This window comes from Saimiri boliviensis, chromosome X (genome assembly GCF_048565385.1).
Source record: "Saimiri boliviensis isolate mSaiBol1 chromosome X, mSaiBol1.pri, whole genome shotgun sequence".
In the NCBI taxonomy this organism is placed as follows: Eukaryota; Metazoa; Chordata; class Mammalia; order Primates; family Cebidae; genus Saimiri; species Saimiri boliviensis.
Window position 1 is genome coordinate 130,779,667 of NC_133470.1, and position 22,817 is coordinate 130,802,483.

The 22,817-nt window shown below is 39.0% G+C and overlaps 1 protein-coding gene across 6 annotated transcripts in view; it reads right to left on the bottom strand.

The window, feature by feature from the left end:
- The window catches only part of GPRASP3 (G protein-coupled receptor associated sorting protein family member 3), a 110,808-nt gene that overhangs the window by 85,210 nt on the left and 2,781 nt on the right, over positions 1 to 22,817 (bottom strand). For all 6 annotated transcript variants that reach the window (XM_074392039.1, XM_074392036.1, XM_074392037.1 and 3 more), the window contains exon 5: positions 1,923 to 22,563. In XM_074392039.1, coding sequence (XP_074248140.1) covers positions 20,623 to 22,266 — 1,644 coding nt within the window. In that variant the 5' untranslated portion in view covers positions 22,267 to 22,563 and the 3' untranslated portion in view covers positions 1,923 to 20,622. The remainder of the gene's footprint in view (positions 1 to 1,922; positions 22,564 to 22,817) is intronic.

Below are 22,817 nucleotides of genomic sequence, written 5' to 3' on the forward strand. Positions count from 1 at the left end.
TCACTTTGCATGTCTGTACTAGAGACACCAGATTAACCACCATTGAAGACTAGCCCATGCTCTATATCAGGCGTCCCAAACTTTTTACACAGGGGGCCAGTTCACTGTCCCTCAGACTGTCAGAGGGCCGCCACATACTGTGCTCCTCTCACTGACCACCAATGAAAGAGGTGCCCCTTCCTGAAGTGCGGCGGCGGGCCAGATAAATGGCCTAAGGGTGCCGCATGCGGCCTGCGGGCCGTAGTTTGGGGACGCCTGCTCTATATCCTGGATAGGAAGAATAATCTCTAGTGTTCTATAGCATTATACTAAACTAACAATAATTTAATGTATTTTTTTTTCAAATAGCTAGAAGAGAGAATGTTGAATGTTACCAGCACATATAAATGATAAAGATTTGAGATGATGAATATGCTAACTACCCTGATTTGATCATCACACATTGTATACATGTATTGAAATATCAGTGTACCCCATAAATATGTACAATAATGTGTTAATATATATAATAAAAATAAAATATGCATTTTTTAAAGTAAGACATACAAGTGGCCAACTTGTATGTGAAAAAGTTCTCATTATCACCAATCATCAGGGAGATGCACATTAAAATCAAAACAAGATATTGTCTCACACTTGTTAGGATGGCTATTATTTAAAAAAACAAAAGATGGTAAGTGTTCATAAGGATTTGGAAAAAATGGAGCCCTTGTAAAACTTTGGGAATGTAAATTGATACAAACATTACAGAAAACAGTATGGAGATTCCTGTAAAAAACTAAAAATAGAACTACCAAATTATTCAGCAATCCCTCTTCTGAGTATATACCCAAAGGAAATGAAATCAGTACCTCAAACAGATATATGTACTCCCATGTTTACTACAGCAGTATTCACAATAGCCAGGGTATGGAATCAACCTAAGTATGCATCAACAGATGAATAAAGAAAATGTCATACATGCACACAATGGAATACTATTCAGCTTTTTGAAAAAAAGAAGGAAATCCTGTCATTTGTGACAACATGGATGAACCTGGAGGACATTAAGTGAAATAAGCCAGGCACAGAAAGACAAATACCACATAATCTCACTTGCATATGGAATCTAAATAAGTTGAACTCATAGAAGCAGAGAGTAGAATAGTAATTACTAGAGAGAGGCTGGGGAAGGCATTAGGGAGATGGTCAATGGATACAAAATTTCAGTTAGAGAGGAAGGATAAATTCAAGAGATCTATTGTACATCATGGTGACTATGGTTAATAAAAATATAAGTATACTTGCTTGGAAACTGCTAAAAGCGTAGATTTTAAGTGCTCACCACAAAAAAAAAATAAGTACATTAGGTAATGCATGGGTTTATTAGCTTGATTCAGCCGTTTCACAATATATAAAATATATCAAAACATCATATAACATTTTAACTGACATTTTATAAATTATGGTTCATAAACAAATTTATTATACAACAGATACGGGAGAATGCATATTACAATCTCAAATTGCTAGGAAGGCCTTCTAACTAATGGCATATTTCAACATTCATTTGATAGTGTTGATGAGAATTACTGATTATTATTTATGCAGTCAGAATATAAAGTTATCATAAATGCATGTTAAACATAAAGTTTCTCCCTTGTCTATGCCGTAAGAAAGTTTGAAACAGAACAAGAGGCCGGACTTCATACAGGCATTCCTGATCCTGCAATAACCACAGGGCTATCATCTTGCACCTGTGTTACCACTTAAGGTTCCAGCAATCCTGCGGGTATTTTTATCCCCGTTTTACAGAGGGGGAACCTGAGCTCAAAGAGGGTCTTTACTTTTCTCATCCTCCCACGTCCCGCCTTTACATGGAAAGTAGCCCAGGGAAACCCTGGAGCAGGACACCACACTCACTGGGGCCAGAAGAGACCCACCTCTCTCTCCCTCACGAAACAGCCAGAGTGCCGATCCCCAAAGTGGGAACGATGGGACGTGGATCTGGGATTCTGTCGTCTCTCTAAACCCCACGGAGATTCAGCCCACACTGCTGGGCACTAACAACCTTCACTGAGTCCAAACGCCTGAAGGTGGGACTGTGCTGTTCTCCCCAGGCCAAATTGGGCTCATTAAAAAGTCGTCACCGTCGCCAATATGACGTCAGGTTACTATGGCAACCGCGTCGCACTGGCTCGTCTTCCACACCTGAGAATGTTTATGTACAACCCGCTCCTCCACCCCAACCCAGCCTTTCTCTTAAAGCAAAAGACCTTCACTCTTCAGCTCACTCCCTAAGAAAACACACCAACTAGAGGAACTAGGCTGGGATCCGGGCAATTTTCAACATTCTACTCATTATGGTGGAGGTAAGGAAGTCCATGTTGTCAGGAATTTAGCTTTAAAAGTGACCTTAGAGGAGTATCATCAGTACACAGAAGCCCAGAGAGGTGTCCTAGGGCTCCTGGAGATGAGCTAGCCCTCTGAGGAGAAACATGTACAACTCACACACCATTCTAGGCAGTTGGTTATCTGTGGCAGAAAAACGGAGAGATTGTTTATAGTCAAGTGACTGAATGGTCTAGAAACACAAAAATTATTTGAGTAATAATTATTTCAGGGAGGCAGGCCTAGAATAATATAATAATTTAGTAGGCAGGAAGCTAGTCAATGGAAACACACAGTAGTTTGCCTTGAGGAAATTCTTATCCTTCATTCCTGGTATTTTTTTTTTTTTTTTTTTTACGTGGAAAATACATCCATTACCAAATATACATGTAGCTTCTACACATTCATTTCTCTTTACAGCAGGAATGACTTACCCAATTGGAGAATTTGGAAGACACATGTTACTCTGCCCAAGCTCTTTCCCTTCAAATTCTTGGCAGTAAGCGATCCTTCAGGGGCACTTGTTCAGTTTTGCCTTCAGGGATGGGACTTACAATAGGCCCACAGGTTCACTCCTCTGTGTCTCACTGACTCTTCAATTATTCCTATAGTTCTTGCTTCACAATGCTTAGATCTTTAAGGGGCCCCCAAAATACTCTTCTGCTTCTAGTCTAAGCTCTAAACCAACTGAGAAACATAGAAAAAGAATAAGGAGAAACATATGTTGACTTTATCTCTTACAAGGTGATATTGGAAAATGTGACTTAGATTTGCTGTCATGTGAGCTTACTATGAATAAGTTCTAGAATTGGACAGACTTATCCATATAGCAGTGCTGCACGGAGACAGTCATAAAGACCAAGGACTGCAATGCATATCTATCTGCTGTCTCCTAAAGGAGCCCTGTCCATGTGTGCTCAAGGAAAGTTACTTCCTTGCCAAGAGCTATCACTATAGCAGGATAAAGTGTTTCAGGACACCCTCTTTGAGAAACACTTCTAAAACTGAGTAAATTGCCCTTGTTCAGAATGAATACTCACTAAGACAACCTCTCAGGTTTTCTCATAAAATTTGCAGCAACACCCTTTCAGTACCTTAATTCACATGATTGCAGTGGGAATTCATCTTACAGAGTATGCTTCAAATTCTAAGACTAGCATGAAAAATAGATATCATGTAAATTGCCCTTGGGATCCCTTCAAGAAGAATTGATGACATGTTCAGAAATCTGTACCCACATGTAAGCCAACTCTCAGATGATACAATTTTAATCAAGTTCCACTAAACCTTCAAGGATAAGAAAATCCCTTCCTTATTCAATGATAACACGTCACAGAAAATGAAGAAAAGTTCACCAAAACCATAATGTTTTAGATATCCATTCCTTCTTAATAGCTATTAGCTATTAATAGCTATTTATTTTCTCTCAGTATTTTGTGTGTTAACTGGGCCCAGCTGGATGTTTTCTGCTGTATAAGATGTCTGTCACCTGGGGCTGCAGTCATCTGGAGGTTCCACTCATCTAGGACATCTGAGAGAGCTCACTCACATGAATGACAACTGGTGTTCGTGTCTGCTGGGAACTCAGTTAAGGCTGTTGACCTGAGCATCTTGGCTCCCCACAGAGCCCTCCACGTATACAGTTACCAGGTTAAAATTAACTCAGTTAACCTTAAATTCAGGATTAACAGAATTTTTTTTTTTAGTTTATGGGGTATGTAGTATTATTTTATTTATCTAAACTTGAAACCTACCTGGATTTTAATAAAATAAATAAAACAAATAAATAAAAATAAACAAGCAGTAAAATAAGTAACAAAATTTTTAAATCCTGTTTTTTTATTTGCTAACTCTGGCAATTGCAGGGGATGACCCTGTGAATCTGTAAGTTTAACGACCATCAGAACTGATTCTTCCAATGGGACACGCCTGGGGAAAATGAGCAGATCAGATTGGCAATAAAGACAAAAGTTGGTAATACTTGGTATTGGTGGAATGAAAAGCCAGCAGACGCTTGCATATACTGTTGGTGCCAAGTGGGTATATCTGTTTTCTGAGGCTCATATTATTAGAACTTAATGCCATTAATGATCCTTGATGCAAAAGTCCTGTTTTTCCACGAACAAGGGAGTTTCAGATGAGGGTTTAGAAAAGGTTCATCAAGGTGATTATGATGTGCCCCTTAGTTAAGGGGTCCTGGCTGAGGTGGCAGGTGAGAGCCACATGAGTTCCCTGCCTTGAGGAGGAAAGACAGCTACTATTTGTAAGGCAGATGGTTTACTGGGCGCAGCTCCAGTTTCTTCGCATTAGTATCTGGTTTTAACCTCACAACAGCCCTGCTAGTGAGGTACCAGTAACTTCTCCTCCTCATGGATGTCGGCAACTATAAAATACATGCTCCTAAACACAGAGCTGAATGGCAGAGGTTACTCACCAGGCCCACTGCCAGAGCCAGGAGTAGAACCTGCCAGCCTGGGCACCTTGAATTGCTGGTGGTAGACCTTTAGCAAATGTATTTGGATATGTACTGTTAAGGAGGTTAATTTCTGTTAAGGAGGGTAATTGCTTACCCTCCCTGCAGTATGGCTGGTGTCCCCTCTCCTTACTTCAGGGGAAGTTTGTGAGAGGGCTGGAAGCAGAAGCCTTCTAGAGCCACTGTTCCTTCCATCCTTTATGAGAACTTCATTTGTTGAAAGGACTGGGCTGCTTGTACCTGGTAGGGATGTGGGAGCCTCTCAGGACATGAAGATGGGAGAGGAAAGAAGATTTCTCCCAGATAGGGATGAGGTCTGAGGTCTGTAATTTTCTCCAGGAGTTGGGACCTGAGCATTGCTCTATATCAATGTTTGTGGTGAATTAGTGGATGGTCCTTCAAGGCTGGACATCCAGCCATGATTCAGACTTGATTTTCCTGTTTTGATCCAGGGGTAGTTGACTGAGGGTCTGGGGCCTGAAGGAACTGGACCAACTATGGAAATGGTCATCTCAGCCCTGAGCAGTGTGGACACGAGTGGTGACAGCAGGAGACTCTTGAGGCCATATCAGGAGGCTAAATTCCTAGAATTGAAACTGTTTTGTCAAAAAGCATGACCATTTAACATTTTAAATGCTTCCTATGTAATTGAACTTCAAAACCTCTTTAATAATGTGTATATTCCATCCAACAACAATATGAAAGCATCTGTTTTTCCAGATCTGTGCAAACAATAGGTTTCACAAATTTTTAGTATTTTTTATTCTGATATCCTGTTATTGGCACATTAGATTTTACTTTATTTTTCCCTATTGTATTATCTTTTAAATAGTGTATTTCACAGATGCATTAAAAAATGCTAAGCTCATGTTTCTGCATTTTACTTTATGTCTTGGAATAATTCTAGAGTTTGAAAAGAAGAAACAGTCACTGAGTTTGTGTTTATGTTGCATTTTGTTTGAATTGAAATGTTGGAGCCATAAGAACCCCATATACAGCATGGAGCTGATAAATCAGTACAACTTCTTCGTGGAGACACTGGGAAGCATCCATGATAGAAGCATGTGAGGCTCTGTCCGCTGCTGCCCTCTCAGGTGTGCAGTGCAGAGAGTCTTAACACATAGCAAACCTGGTCACAGGAACATGGGTAAATATCAATAGTCCCAAAGCCGCTTGATTAGAAACATCTCAGAAACACTATTTTCAGAGGAAAACATTTCAATAATTGATATATAAATATGTTACTTATATAGTTAGGGATAAAAATATGCAAAGCAATTGTGTTTTGTTTAGGGATGTATTCATGACTAAACAAAAAATTTTGGACAGTGGTTCCTTCTGGGAAGTGAGGCAATCAGGGAAATTATACAGGAGAGTCCACTCTTTATAACCTTCATTGTGTACATGCTTGCCTATTATCATATTTCCAATACCTTTTGAAAAATCTGAAATCTATCAAATTTGACGAACAAAGTTCTAATGTGTTCTATTTCTGATTAATAAGTAACCCACTGTCTATTTTTAAAATGTGGAAAGTGCATTCCAATACCAATATGAATATATTGATAACATTTAACCCCACCATTCACTAGTAAAAACTGTAATTATGTCATTTCCATCAATTATCATCTATACATATGTGTACATGTACACAAACACTGTGTATCCATTGAATATGGATTTGACTTAACTCTAATGTATTAATTTTTTGTAGGCGTATAACCACAGACTTAGCATCTGAAAGCTACATTCATCTAGTAGCTCATAGGTCTGTAGGTCAGAAGTCTGGTCCAGCATGACCTCATTCTCTGCTTAGGGTCTCACAAAGCTAGAATCAAGATGCCCATGTAGACCCCACTGAGGTCTCATGTGGATGATCTCGGTAAAAATCTGCTTCCAATATCATTCTTGCTGCTGGCAGAAGTCATCTCTTTGTGTGTATTGGACTGCAGTCTCCATTTCCTTGATGACTGTCAGTTGGGGATATTCTTAGCTCCTGGAGGCTAGTCCACTTCCCTGCCATGCGGCCTCCTTCTTCAATCCAGCAATGGCACATTGAAGGCTTTCTGTGCCTTGAATCTCTGACTTGCCCTGCTCTAAACAGCAGAAGAAAATTCTCTGATTTTACAGGGCTTGACTAATTAGGTCAAGCCTATGCTGATTATCTCCTTTTGACACACAACAGAACATAATCATGGATTATAATGTGTCTGGTTTTAAGACTCTATCTTCTGTCCATATTCTTATCATATTGCCCTGTGGTGTCCCTTCTACCTTAAAGTCAATGGGAAACTGTTCCTCTAGTGTCAAACTGGATGGTAAATTAAGAGGATAGGAAGGCAGATGCAGTTTAGGAAATGATATGGTGATTTATTTTTCCTTTTCCCCAGCTCTCACATGTAACTCATTCCACAACTCAGAACTGGTCCAAAGCTCATAGGTTTTGAGGATATAGTTCAGATCTTGCTGCTACCTTTCCACAAGCTCTCTATGGCAGTAATGCCCTCTAGTTTAGGTCAATGTCATCTACTCTCTGGGAGTGAGGGGGCAAATAGCCAGGCCTTTTATGTGTTGAAATCCTACTATCTCCCATATGCACTTGACAGGTTTTCTCATCTATCCCTTGGGACAGTACTCTGAAGAAGATAATGTGACGCATCTTATTTCACAGATGACCAAGCTCCTTCTCACAGGGACTAAGACCCTCTCCATAGAAGTGGCAGAAATGGAATGTGATTCCATTCCTTGCCCTCCCCACAATATAACCAGCAGCTTTCCATTTGGAAGACAATAGTTTTACATTTCCCTAGTATTGTCCCCTAAAGGTACTTAGTCAATAACCCCTCATGTTGAGGAAGATGATGGTGGAGAAGAAATATTGTTTTCTGGGCCATGAAACCTAGCTGTGAAATCGCATGTACCAGCAGGTCCTTAGGGTCCCTCTAGGCCTACTTCTTTCATCTGAATGTTTGTGTCTCACACACATTTATATGTTGAAACCTAATAACCTTTAGGAGGTAGTTAGGCCATGAAGGCAGAGCCCTCATGAATGGGATTCATGCCCTCATTGGAGGCCTGAGAGAGCTTGTGCCACTTCCACCATGTGAGGATGCAGCAAGAGGGTGCAGACAGAGTCTTTACCACACCACAAATATTCTGGCATCTTGATCTTGGACTTCCTAGCCTCCAGAACTTTGAGTAATAAATTTCTGTTGTTTACAAATTACCCATTTTCAGGTATTTTTTTATGGCAGCCCAAGTGCACTGAGACACCCACTGACCCCACTCCACTGATATCAGACCTGGGCATGTGACTAGCTGTGGCCAATGAGCTATGAGGGGAAATGGAGTGTGCTCTCCCAAGCAGAAGTGATGAGTCAGCTAGGAGTCCCACCTGAACACTTTGTCCCTCTGCCTCAGCAATGTCTCAGATTTCCTATGAGGTAGTTTAATTCACTTAATCCTCCAGCAGCACTAGAATATGAGAACTTAAATGATGGCAGAAATGCTTGGAAAGAGGCAAGACAAATGATTTGTACGCAAAATTGGCCTGCTAGAAGATCCCAAGTCACATGACCTAACACCAAGTCTGTAGCCAGGAGAAGGTACACGTTTTACCCACATCACACAGATAGCAGTTTGTCAGGCTCTGGAAGCAACATCTTCTGCCTTTCACTCTATTGCTCTCTCCAGAAGACCTCTCCTCATGCTTAGACCATTCCTGGGTACTTGTCTTTATAAGGCCACAGGAACAACCCAGATACCCAGTTAATGGCCACTCCTGATGCTCACTCTCCAAGAGGGGCCCAAAGAGGTCAGGAAAGGTACACTGATTATACAGAAACAGGGTGACAACATTTACCCACCCCACCTACAATGCATGATGCCACAACACGAAGAGGCACCAACTCTTATACACAATATGGGTCTGTATGAGTTATTTTTCTTTCTTTTGCCATGTTTTCAGAAGCTCTTTAGGACACAATTATGCTTCTTAGCCCTATTTAGTTTAGGTCAATGTCACCTCAGAAGCAGAAGTTAGAGAGGGCAGTGGAAAGAAAGCTAACACTTTGAGGGCCTACAATGGGCCAGACACTGTGTTAGCCACTTCATATACTGTTTCTCTAAGTCCTTACAACTGTTCTGTAAGTTAGGTATCAGTATTCCCTGCTTAAACTCATTCCTCCCCAGAGACAGGCTCTCCTAAGGCTCATGGAGTTTAAACATATTTTACAAGCACACAACAAAAATGTCTCCATACATTTCTATATCCCTGGAGTTAGGGATTACAATTGTTCCTGTATGGGAATCACTGCTTTAGATATAAATTTCTCATATGTATTTGAATACATGGGTCTAGACCCTAGAAGACAGTTTTGTGATAAAGATATGGTTTGAGGGCTTCTGGAACCTGGCATATGAGACATTCCATAAATATTTGTTAATATAAATGCATATGGCATACAGAATTGAGAGTCTTCAGTCGTTTTTCATCCTTACATGAGTTTCTTAAACTGAAGTATGGTCATTCTTATAAACTGTATAAAAATCTGCAGTTTCATCCCAAAATTTAGAGCCTAGCTTTTGTTCCCCTTTATTAAAGGCATGTTTCAAATGGTAAAACATGTAGAAATTGGTTACATGAGCAGCAAGTAAAGCCAGACCCAAAAAGAGTTTCAACTTCAAGATGGATGAACAAAAAGCGTGAAAGTCCATCCTAGCCTACATTTCTATGCTGGACACTATGCTCAGTACTTTAATGACATTAACATAGTTGACCTTCATAATAGCTCTTTAAGGTATTATCCCTATTTATGAATCAAGAACTCAAAGTACAAAGAGGTTAAGAAACTTGTCCAGGACCACATGGCTAGTAGGGAGCAGAGGCAGGCTGTATGGTGTCAAGGCACATTGGTATTAACCGCAATGGCATCGTACCACACAGCAACGTATATCTCTAGAGACTCAGCCAAGGCCCAACAATCTGTGAATTTTTGTTTAATTAATTGAACTGAATGTAGTGACTGAGTATAAGAATTCTGGTAAGATTGCAGCATGACTGTTAAATACATCAGAACTTTTTTTTAGAATCAGAAAGAGAAATAATCACATATTATATATGACCTTCAGCATCATTTTTGTATTATAGAATGTTTAGGATGATAGCATTTTTATAGGGATGAAAGATCACCCATTTAGATATGACTGGTGTGAGTATATTCCTGCATCCTGTTTTTTTTTCCCCTGCTAGCAGCAGAGAAGCAAGAGAACTTACGTTGGTTATATCCTTTACGGTACAGTGAGACAAGATTCCACAAAAGAATAAAGCAAAATTACGATACTGACAAACAGAATACTGTAATGGGAGGCAGGAAATCTGGGTCCCCGGGTTATATCAACAACTTTCTTACTTTATAACACTGAGTAAGTCACTCTACCCAACCTTACTGCCATTAGAAACAGGAAAAATACCACCTAGCCCTGAAGGCCAGTCAGAAGAAGCATAACCAAGAGACCCTTTCTCTCTTTTATATTAAAACAAATTACAAGGCAAGAATAATTAAAACCAGTACAACAATGTAAAATTTAATGAAATAAAATAGAAAGCCCAGCAAGAGAGATCAAAGTATTTACAAATGCTTATTATGATAAAAGTAGGATTTTTAAATCACTGGGTAAAGAAAAATAATTTTATTATTTTTAATGCATATTCAAAAGAAAATGAAGTTGTGTTTTCAACCTCACAGCATATTATTTAGGACATGTCAAATAACAAAAGTATTAAAATTGTATATTCGTTAAGATTCCAATATTTAATAACAAACAAAAAACGCTCTATTGAGACTATACATACAGAACATTTGAGAAGCTCACATGTGCAGTTTGAATTGGTTCACTTGAATTGTGAGGTTTGCCTGATCAGTGTAGAGGGCCTTTATAGTGTAGAGGAGTGCAATGAAACTCATATCACATTATCATATTTTGTAGGACCTGTTTGGATTCATTGCATCGTTTCTATCACCGTTTGAAATATCTCAAAGATCATACATTCTATTCAAGAGATTTTTGTATGAATAAACCTACTAATGGCAAAGGTAGTTGTTTGTTCAAGGAACTGTTTTCGTCTCAACTTCCATGTTAAAGATAAAGAATTGTTTTTATCAATATCTAGTGCCTCATAGCTCATTTGTTCATTCCTTTATTCATGTAATAAAAAAAAACCTTTAGTAGAGGCTAAGTGCTCAGTTTTTCACACTGTAGGATGGTTGTGAAGTTTTATGATGATTATTAATCAATTGTGTCCTGGATGCTGCAACCATATTGTGTTAAAGGGTGTACAGAATGTCCATTAAAAGGAAAAAAAAAGAAGAAACATCTTCCTTAGCTACTTTTTGTTCCAATTATGTTACTTCACATAATCCTGTCTAGGGAGGTCCTACTGAATATAAAGTGACAGACCATTCAGCAACTGATTGCTTCTGTTACTAGTTTAAGATAAAAACATACTTTTATTATTATTATTTTTACATTTGACAAGACATTTGATGCAGTCATTTTTAAAAGAAAGCATGGTGTCTAGATATAAACTGACTCTACATTGCCAATAATATATGTAACGGCCATCCGAGATCTGTGACCTCCATTGACCTCTGGTGAACAGGTGAACAAAGCATTTCTCATCCCCTTATACACTTTCTTTTTCTTTTCTTTTCTTTTTTTTTTTCTTTTTTTTGAGATAGAGTTTTGCTCTTGTTGCCCAGGCTGGAGTGCTGAGGCATGATCTTGGCTCACTGCAACCTCCGTCTCCCAAGTTCAAGTGATTCTCCTGCCTCAGCCTCCCAAGTAGCTGGGATTATAGGTGCCCGCCACCACACCCAGCTAATTTTTGATCATCCCCTTATACACTTTGAAAGTTTGTGTCTGTCAGATTTGTTGGGTTCTGAATATGAAACACACACTTTCCTATCAGCTTCCCAACACCTTGGGAGATCATTTCCCTTAATCAACTTGATGAGAAAAGGTTCTGGATTGCTTAACTATCTCATTTACTTGCAATTACTGTGAATTTTAGCTTATAGTTACATCTTCTCATTTACACATCCTCATTTATAGTTAGGATATTTTGTAATTCCTAATTACTAATATGAGTGCTTGAAATTCGACTTTGTATTTTGCCCCAATAAGTTACCCCTAGAAAAGTTCCATTTATTTTATTTTGAGAGTCTCACTCTGTTGCCTAGGCTGGAGTACAGTGGCACAATCTCAGCTCAGTGCAACTTGAATCAAGTGATTCAAGTGAATCACTTGATTCAAGTGATTCTCGTGCCTCAGCCACCTGAGTAGCTGATATTACAGGTGTGAGCTACCACGTCTGGCTAGTTTTTGTATTTGTAGTAGAAATGGGGTTTTGCTATGTTGCCAGGCTGGTCTCGAACTCCTGGCCTCATATGATCCACCTCAGCCTCCCAAAGTGCTGGGATTACAGCTGTGAACCATTACACCCAGCCTGAGAAGTTCCATTTAATTGATACTTCCTTTATGGGTATATGCTCAACTCTTTGTGTAACAAATGCTTCCTCATCAGATCTTCTTAAGTTTATATGTTTTATTATACAAGTAGTATTTGTTTACCAAAGAAAAATTAGAGAAATAAGATAAACAAAAAGATAATAAAACATTCTAGTTCCTCCACTAGCTATAAACCTATTAGATTTTTTTATATGTCATTCCAGTTTTTCTTTTGTTTTCAAAACGAAGAACGTGTTTTAGTATATATAGATCTCTTTGATTACTTTAATGCAAAATATCTCACATTATTGAACTACTACTGTAACCTATTTAATCTCCCATTTATGGATATACTGAATATTTCTAGGTTTAAAAATACAAGCATCGGCACAATTAATATATTTACACAATATTTGTGCCTACTTTTATGTATCTTTTCTGTAGGATAAATATCTATTAATTTCTCATTCAAAAATATGGATATTTTAATAGATATTGGCAAATGACTATTAGAAGAGGTTACACCAAATTATTCTCCTTTACCTCCAGCAGTTGATGAGACTGCCTGATTCTCTGCAATAGCGGTTTTCAAATTTGACTGCTCATTAGTATTACTTAGGGAATGTTTTAAAAATTATCAAGGCCAAAGTTCCTCTCCAGACAAATTAAATGAGCATCTTTGGGAGCAGGATCCTAGGAATGAGTATTTTCTAAAAGGTCTCCAGGTGATTCTAATGTAACCAGGGTTAAGAATCACTGTTCTACACCTTCACTAATGGTGAAAAATATTCTATTCAGACCTAGAAATTCTACTTCTAGAAATGTTTCCTAGGAGAACCTTTGCATAAATGGACATGTGTACAGTGGAGGGCTATGCTTTTGGCAGACAGAAAATACTGCCAAGAAAGTTGAGAACTCTGGCATCAAAATCACAAAAAATGACGCATTTGGGACTTATATTCAGAACTACTATTTACTCTTGCCTGCCTGTTATGTGTGTGACACACTTCTTCAAAAATAGAATTTATGTATGTTTACAAACTATTTATTTGAAAGTATTAGCTAGAGCTTTTAATAAATTATGTGAAACCTGAACATAGGGGAATCTTTTGAGTAACATGAATAGATTTCCATCAACTAAAAAATAATCAGTAGATAGTAATACTGTCTGTGTTAGGAATATCCAGAAGGGAAACCCAATCATTAGATGCAGAATCTTTTTAAAGATGGATGGATAAATGGATATTTATAGAAGTGGCCACAGCAATTTTTAACAGGTGGAAACTTTTTCCAAACACACTCTTACACGTAATCCCAAAGCTAAATTGCTTTGATTAAGGGTAGTAAGGAGCACACAGATCCAACCCACTCAGCTTCCCCTGAACCTCTGTAGTGCCTTCTGAAGCATTTCCTGGGAATCCTAAGACTCCAGGAAAGGCAGATTGAAAATCACTGACCTGGGGTACAGCATTCCAATGACATGCTAGAAATAGGTTATAGGAGTGCTCACAGTAGTTGCAGGAGGGAATGGAACAGCTGGAGTCCCTGAGGCTTACGCCTTTAAGGGGGAACAGATGTGTCTGTTTATCCCATACAAATACTCTTTTTCTGTGTGTGTTAGGAAATGATGAAAATTGAAAAGCACTGATCTCGAGAACAAAAATATTCAATGTATAGCCATGGCTATAATGTGATGACCCTGGTGTCCTTGTATAACTCACAAACTGGTTCTAAAGGTGGTTACACTGATGTATATGGTAATCACCCTGATTTGATAATTATACAATGTGCACATGCATTGAAAATCACACTGTAACAATCATTAGAGTGAATTGGCAACCAACAGAATAGGAAAAAAAATTTGCAATCTACCCATCTGACAAAGGGCTAATATCCAGAATCTACAAAGAACTAAAACAGATTTACAAGAAAAAAACAAGCCCATTCAAAAGTGGGAGAAGGATATGAACAGACACTTTACAAAAGAAGACATATATGAGGCCAACAAACATATGAAAAAATGCTCATCATCACTGGTCATTAGAGAAATGCAAATCAAAACTACATTGAGATACCATCTCATACCAGTTAGAATGGCAATCATTAAAAAGTCTGGAGACAACAGATGCTGGAAAGGATGTGGAGAAATAGGAACACCTTTACACTGTTGGTGGGAGTGTAAATTAGTTCAACCAATGTGGAAGGTAGTGTGGTGATTCCTCAAGGACCTATAAATAGAAATTCCATTTGACCCAGCAATCCCATTGCTGGGTATATATTCAGAGGATTATAAAGCATTCTATTATAAGGACACATGCACACAAATGTTCACTGCAGCACTATTTACAACAGCAAAGACTTGGACCCAACCCAAATGTCCATCAATGATAGACTGGACAGGGAAAATGTGGCACATATACACCATGGAATACTATGCAGCCATAAAAAACGATGAGTTCATGTCCTTTGTAGGGACATGGATGAACCTGGAAACCATCATTCTCAGCAAACTGACACAAGAACAGAAAATCAAACACCGCATGTTCTCATTCATAGGCGGGTGTTGAACAATGAGAACACATGGACACAGGGAGGGGAGCATCACACACTGGGGTCTGTCGGGGGGACCTAGGGGAGGAACAGCTCACGCCTGTAATCCCAGCACTTTGGGAGGCCAAGGTAGGCAGATCACCTGAGGTCAGGAGTTCAAGATCAGCCTGACCAACATGGAGAAACCCCGTCTCTACTAAAAATACAAAAATTAGCCAGATTTAGTGGTGGGTGCCTGTAATCCCAACTCTTCTGGAGGCTGAGGCAGGAGAATTGCTTGAACTTGGGAGGCGAACGTTGCAGTGAGCCAAGATTGCATGCCACTGCAGTCCAGCCTTTGAGACTCTGTCTCAAAAAAAAAAATGTATTCATGCACACTTACCTTTCAATGTTTGTTAAGAAGTGCCATTAAACTCATATCACATTATCATATTTTGTAGAATCAAGATGGTTCTGATAAAAGATTAATTCTTTGTATCCTTAAACTACAACAGCACAGCTACACATAAAAGCTACATAATAAAGCATGGGCCTAGTGGAGCGTACTTTCTCCAGTGCAATTTCCCATTACAATGGTATTTCATTATCAACAAGGAAAAGGAATAGCACTCTTTCCTAATTCAAAGAAAGGAACCTAGAAATACATTATTGTTCTCTGCATTACTCTTTCCTGTCCATTGCTAATATACTAGGCATTTTGTTCCTCCCTATCATTTTAGAGCTTTCCACAAAGATCTAATTGGGTCTTGGGGAGTAGCCAGTCTCTGCCTCCTATATGGAGTATTAACATCTTCTGGAGAAGAAAAATATTTCTACTCAAGTCTTTCATATTTTGCTTTATTTTAGGTATCAACCTGAGACAGCCTAGTTTTGTTTGCTAAATGAGGTGTTCAACATACACAAGAAATAGCTGTTCCAGTTTGCAACTTTCTGGAGTTCTCCTCTCCTTCAGGGAAACCCTCACAATGACCATTGAGAGGGACATGGCGCCTTTAGGAGAGAGGTGGCCAGAGTTCCTTTAAGATGATCTGCTGACAAGAGACAGGACATTGTCCAGCTGAAAGTAGGTGTCCAGAGGTAAGCTAAAGTCTTAAAGCAAAATTTGCATGTTGCTCTTAAAGATTTTTATCAACTCATGATTATGATATGTCTCTGAAGCTTATTTTATAAAATAATTACCAATCTCTTTAAACTGAATAAATATAAATATATTTATATTATCTTCATAAAACTGTAACTGGAAAGCATTTGTGCTTGTCTTATTAATAAGCCTCATTCTGTTTTGAGCTGTAGTTGTGTGTACATATCACTTGCTAGTCTAGTCACTGAAGCTGTTGCCTGAGTGTTGGTCCATAACAGAGTTCAGAGCCTGAACTCTGTAACAGAATGTCACCATAGCTAAACTCTTCCTTCCTGTTTTAAATCTAGTTCCCAAGATATAAAGTGATACAACCTTTCTAGTTGTCAGTTGGTGATAACTGCAAGGGCCTCGAGATCACATGGGAAGGGCAGTAATGAGGAGGCATAAATAGGCAAAGTGACACACATGTATATATACTCCACTCTCCTCCACCCACTAAGTAATGAGGTCCATCTTCACATACCTACAATTAACCCAATGGAATATAAAAGTATGATTCAATTGTCACATCCATAATATGTAATATTATGTGACCTTTAACATGTTGTTAAAACAATGAGATTATTTTGTCTATGAGAGTAGAAAAATTTTAAAAATAGTGATACCAACTGTTGGCAATATGAAGAATATATGAAGAAATAGACATTCATGCTCCATGAGTTGAGGCTGGTGAGATTCATTTTGAAGCTCAGTTGGGCAATATATATACATACATAAGAATTTGCAAATATCCATGACAAGAAGAAAAGCAGGCTGACATCTAAGAGCTGGCCCAGCACTCACAGCTAGACCTTGATGTTCTCTCATTAAATAGAAACAATTTCACAGAACATTAACATCAGACCAGGCTACTCCATGAATGTTATGTATCAAGACAAAAGCAAGACCACTCTGTAATCATGTATTAACACAGAAAATCATTGTCCCAATTATAAAAATGATGAAATATCCCCTCCTGCCCCCATTCTGGCTAATATCACTAACTGCTGCTTCTTTACCAATGATAACTTTGGTATTCCTCATCTATAGAATAAGATTTATTTAAATACCAACTCATAGAATTACTCAAGCTTCCCAATTGCTCTCAATCCACAACAAAGCCTCACTTTCTTAAACTCTCCACCAAATCACCTAACACACCCAAATCTTATAAGAAGTCATTTCTAAAACCATCTTACTGAAGCACCCCATGATTACCCATTCATTATGTGTTCTCACTCACTGCAACAAGAAACCCAACTTGTTCAAATACAGGCATGTTCCTAGTGGTCTCTGGCTAAAGGGCACAGCCATTTATAACAAAGCAGTTCCACTGCAATGAATTTATCATTTGAAATATTCAGAAGGCTGGGCATGGTGGCACATGCCTATAATCCCAGCTACTCAGGAGGCTGAGGCACAAGAATTGCTTGAACCCTGGAGGGGGAGGTTGCAGTGGGCCTAGATCACATCACTGCACTCTGGCCTCGGCAACAGAGTGAGATACTGTCTTAAAAAAATATTCAGAGACGTGAACATACAAACTTGGATTCTCACTGCAGCATCAATTCTCACAGAAAAAAAATCCTATAAGTGCTCATCTCCAGGGAATAGATTAAATAACATGTGATAGAACCACATAAAAGAATATATGCAGCTGCTAAAAAAGCATGTTGCATGAAAACTACACAATGCTGCTTAGGGAAATTAAGGGGACTTAAATAAGTGGAAATTTTATCAATGGGTCAGAAGATTCAAAATTGTTAGAAGTCATTCCAAAGAAATGAAAGCCTATGTCCATAAAAACACTTGTACACAGATGCTTATAGCTGTTTTACTTGTAATAGCCAAACTCTGAACAACTCAAATGGCCATCAACAAATGAATGGATAAACAAACGTGGTAAGGCTTATGGTGAAATACTACTTGGCAATAAAAAGTGAGGAAATAGTGACACATGACATGGATGAATCTCAAATAATTATGTTAAGTGAAATAAGTCAGATCCCCTCCTAATCAAAGAGTACATGCTGTATGAGTCAATTTATACACAATTATAGATAATGAAAACAATTACATGTTGTCAGAAAGCGACCCATGGCTGCCTGGGTGAGGGGCACAGGGAATGAGAGGAGGGAGGGACTATAAAGAGGCATTAAGAAGCTTTGAGGGAGGCTGGGCATGGTGGCTCACACCTGTAATCCTGGCACTCTGGGAGACCGAGGTGGATCTATCACTTGAGGCCCGGAGTTCAAGACTGGCCTGGCCAACATAGGGAAACACTGTCTCTATTAAAAATTAAAAAATAAAAAATTAGCTGGGTGTGGTGGCACACACCTGTAGTTTCAGCTACTTAGGAGGCAGAGGCACAAGAATCGCTTGAACCTGGGAGGCAGAGGTTGCAGTGAGCTGAGATCACACCATTGTACTCCAGCCTGAGTGACAGAGCAAGACTCTGTTTCCAAAAAAAAGCAGCTTTGGTGGGTGATGAATGTTTACAATTTTTATTGTGGTTACGGTTTTGTGTGTATATATATTTCAAAACTGATCAAACTGTAAGCTTAATGTATGTCAATTATATTTCAATAAAGCCATTAAATAAAAAGCACGTGACAGATCTATAAATACTAAATTGAAAATATAACTGTTAAGAAGAAAAGGCAAGTCTCAATACTGTATTTCTATTTTTGCAAAAGAATGCGCATGTTGTAAATTAAGAGAATATGCAATAAAGGATTACAATACTATATATCAACTTTTAACATAGGAAAAATATTAAGTGATTAAAAATATGTTGTAGAAGCATATTTATTGACATATAAAGATGTTTACAGTATACAACTGAGGGGGAAGCAAGTTACAAACATATTTACAGTATGATCTTGTTTTAGTTTCTCAACTGGCAGAAAATCTCAAAAGCATATAACTCCATATTTTCACACATAGAAACCTTCCTTTCAGCTTATACCAGGGATTATAATTCCCACCATGAGTCTTAGAGAACGCAGCCATAGCCTAAACCTATCTGGTCCATACCAACTTCCAAGAATCACTATCTTGTAGGCTGATACAGCAGCCTCTTCTAGCGTTCCTGATTTGTGTTGTTGAAGCTGCAATTCTGGGTCTAAATTTATCCAATTAAGTTTATTTTGTAGTGTCAGCTGGTACAAATGCAGAAATGTTCAAGCTTGCCTAATAGCAAAAGATAAAGTCCCTTGGCCTTTCATATGACACACAGGAGAATAAATCATAAATGGCAAAAAAAAAGTTAAGGTATGATTTTGCAAGGAGGAAAAAAAGCAATTACCCTTTAAATTCAGGGTACAAAACGATATACATAATAATTTCAGCTCTTTGGGAAAGAAAAAGTACAAATGGATATGAAAAGATACAAAGGACATCTAACAAGTTGCCCTTGCTGATGACTCCAAATCTACATCTTACTGAATAAAGTTTTGGGCACCTACTATTTCTAACACTGCCAGATAAAATCCATCTATTCATCTTAGACTTTTCTCCTGACCTCCAGCCAGATGTGGCCAAATGTCTAATGGACACATAAATTTGGAGGAAGTTAAGAATTGTAACACCTGGCATGAGCATCATCCACTGTAAAATTAAACCATTAAAATCAGTCTCCAAGCTTTGAAGGCCACCACCTCAAACTGTCCTTCAGGAGGACTGTAAAGCAGTGTGGTGAGATGGGTTCTGGTGTCAGACAAAACAGCTATGTCACCTGCCTGCTGTGGCAATCTAGGAAAAAGTATTTAACCTCTCTAATTCTCATTGGAGAGTACCCAGAATAATGAGTTCTAATAAAAATACAAGTAACTAGCTCACAAGAGCACTGTGAGAAGAGGAAAAAAAACTTGTGAAATATGATGTCAACACAGTGTCTGACATAGAACATGCACTCACAAAATGTTTCCTGCCTTCTCTTTGGTGAGATGACTTTGATGTAAATGAAACAGCCTAACAATTTAAGAGTTATAAACATAGTAGCAAAAATAAAAAATGGAACAATAATACATTTTGTCTGAGATTCTGGGTCATTTCTGTGTTGTGGAACAAGTATCTGATACAGCTGGAATAGGAGAAAAATAGTACTTTCTCTTACATTAAATAGCCTATAGCAACCCCTGCCTCCTTTATGTAGAGTATGCATATTTGGTCATGAGTATGCATGGCACACACAGACATACACACTCCCTCTCTCTCTCTCAGTACTGTTAGTTATCTCTCTGTGTGTGTATGCCTTACTTCTGCAACCAGATTACAAATTCAAGAATATTTTCTTTTTTGCCACTTTAAACCACAGATGGATCTAAGTGGATACTAATGAACAAGTTAGCTTAAATGAACTGGTTCTCTATCTTAAGTAAAATGTTAAAAAAATTGCCAATCGAGACAAGATTAAAATCAACAAACATTTTCAGCCCAAGGTATAATATTTATTTGATACCCTCCAAATGGTCTAGCTCAAACCTAGAGCCTGTCACTGCTAACTCTGTGTTAAAGATGCAATGTACAATGTGTACACTGTAACATACAGCATGCTAGAGTTTGGAGATGGTTCAAAATGTTCTATTTCTGGTTCATTTTACAGTGTTTCAATAATCCCTTTAACTTCCCTGAAAATGGCCATCAGTGTATTATAACTCATGTGATCAACGACTACAATTGAGCCTTTTCTGATATGCTCCTTTATGTTAATAAATATGGCCACACCACTAACAAGATTGGCTTTTGCCTCTTTCTGGTTAAAGATGAGTTTTAATGCTGCCAATGCCTTCATATTGATCATGTCTCTGGCTGCAGTTGGATTTTCAGACATATTTAAAAGTAGTTTCAAAACAAGATTTCTGGTTTTGCAATTTCCTGAGGAGAGCAAATGGAAAAGCTCTGAAAAGTGATTGGCAACAATGTAGTGATGGACAAAATCAGTAGTCAGTTGTCCTAGTATCTTTAATCCAGATTGCTGTCCGGGTGAGTTCAAAGGAAATGACATGGTTTCTTTACACATATGCTTAACATGTAATTCAAGTTTGCGTTGTCTTTCATCCTCAGAAGGAGGATTCAGAGTAATTACAGTCTTTTTTCTCATTTCAGGGGAAGGAAAACTGAGCAAACTTTCAATAAGTGTCACTATACCCACTTCATTAATAAACTCTTGGGCAAATGGGTGAACATTATGGACACCCATTGCAATCCGTGCTATTTTATGAATAAGAGGATCAGTAGTTGACTTAAGTATGCTAACAAGTTTTTCAAATTCGTCAGAATTCATATAGCATTCCATTTTGCAAGGACAAGCAAATGGTTTAATCCCATTTACCTCCCTGATCCTGATTTGGCGTCTAATCTCATCTATCGTCTGGATGCAAGGGTCAGAACCAAAAGGACCCTCAGGGACAGGCTGTGAGCATGAGCGAGTATTCCTAGAAGAGTGGCAAGCTGTTGCCACAGGCAAAGAACTGGCATTTTCTTCAGCTGAGGCCAGAACAATATATGAAGGAGGGCTTGCCTCAGATGGTCCCTGGGATCTAAATCCTAACACTGCTGGAGTTACAGCAGGGGCTTTGGGCCAGATAGTTACCTCAGACCAGTCCTTGGGCCTATCTTTTTCATTAATTTCATAGACAGGCAGAGGCTTAATTATCCTGCTCACAGGTTTAGGATTAGGGTCAAAACTAGTATCATCTCCTTCCCAAAACCAGTTCCCAATAACATTCTCTTCCTCCTCCTCCTCAGCCCCCGACCTAGGTTTGCAACCAGCCCCAGCCGCAGGCTCCACCTCCTCAGCACAGACCTGGGCACCAATTTCAGGTTTATCATTTTTAGTACTGGAACTATTACCAGCCTCTTCTTCATTCCCAAACCATGAGTTGACAGTGGCCTCTTCCCCAGCCCAGGACCAGGCATCAATACCAGCCTCATTTTTACATGTGGAACTGGTGGACTGATTCCCAGACGTGGGACTGACATCTCCTATGGCTTTGCCCTGAGTCTTAGACTCTGACAGAGCTCCTTCCTTCATCTCAGCAACAACCTTGTTCTTAGACACTGCCTTCATCTCTGCCCCTGTATCTGTCTTAGACCCTGCCTTGGCTTTTGCTTTGGACCTGGTCTTGGCTACAGGCCTAATGCCACCAGTAGCCTCCCTTTCTGCTCCAGCTTTAGCTTGTATAGCAGGCTTTTTTTCAGTTTTGGCCTGGGCTCTTGTCTTATTCTTAGTCCCAGTCATGGTTGAAGCCCAGTTATACGTCCCTGTCCAGTCTTGGCCTTGGTTCTCAATGTGTCCTAGGTCGATGTCTTAACAGTCTTTTACTGAGTCAGGGAAAAACTTGGTAGCAAGAGTTAGAGTCAACTGTCAATTCTGCAGTCACAGAGTTCTCTTTCCAAACATACAGCCTCTGCCAGTGATACCGAGGGCAGAGGTACACTCAGGCTGGGGAAGAATGATTGTTCTCAAGTGCAGACCTGCTGAAGGTGATGGTCTTCCAACAATCCAAAGCCACCACAGCTACCAGTGGAGATGGACCTGAGGTTGAAGAAAGAAACTGGCTTTGAGTCTTGTCCAACTGTGCTTCTCTATGCAAACAGCCACACAGAAGGACACAAGAGAGGAGAAGTGAATTGTGTAGTAGACGTGAATTAACAGAAAACTCTACTACTTCATTTTATACCTTGCACACTGCCACTAATGTTCAACAATGTCCTGCCCAAGCACTACCATTCTTTTGCTCTTCATCGAACAGGAACAAAGATCGAGGTAAGCTTGCTGAGAGTAAGAAA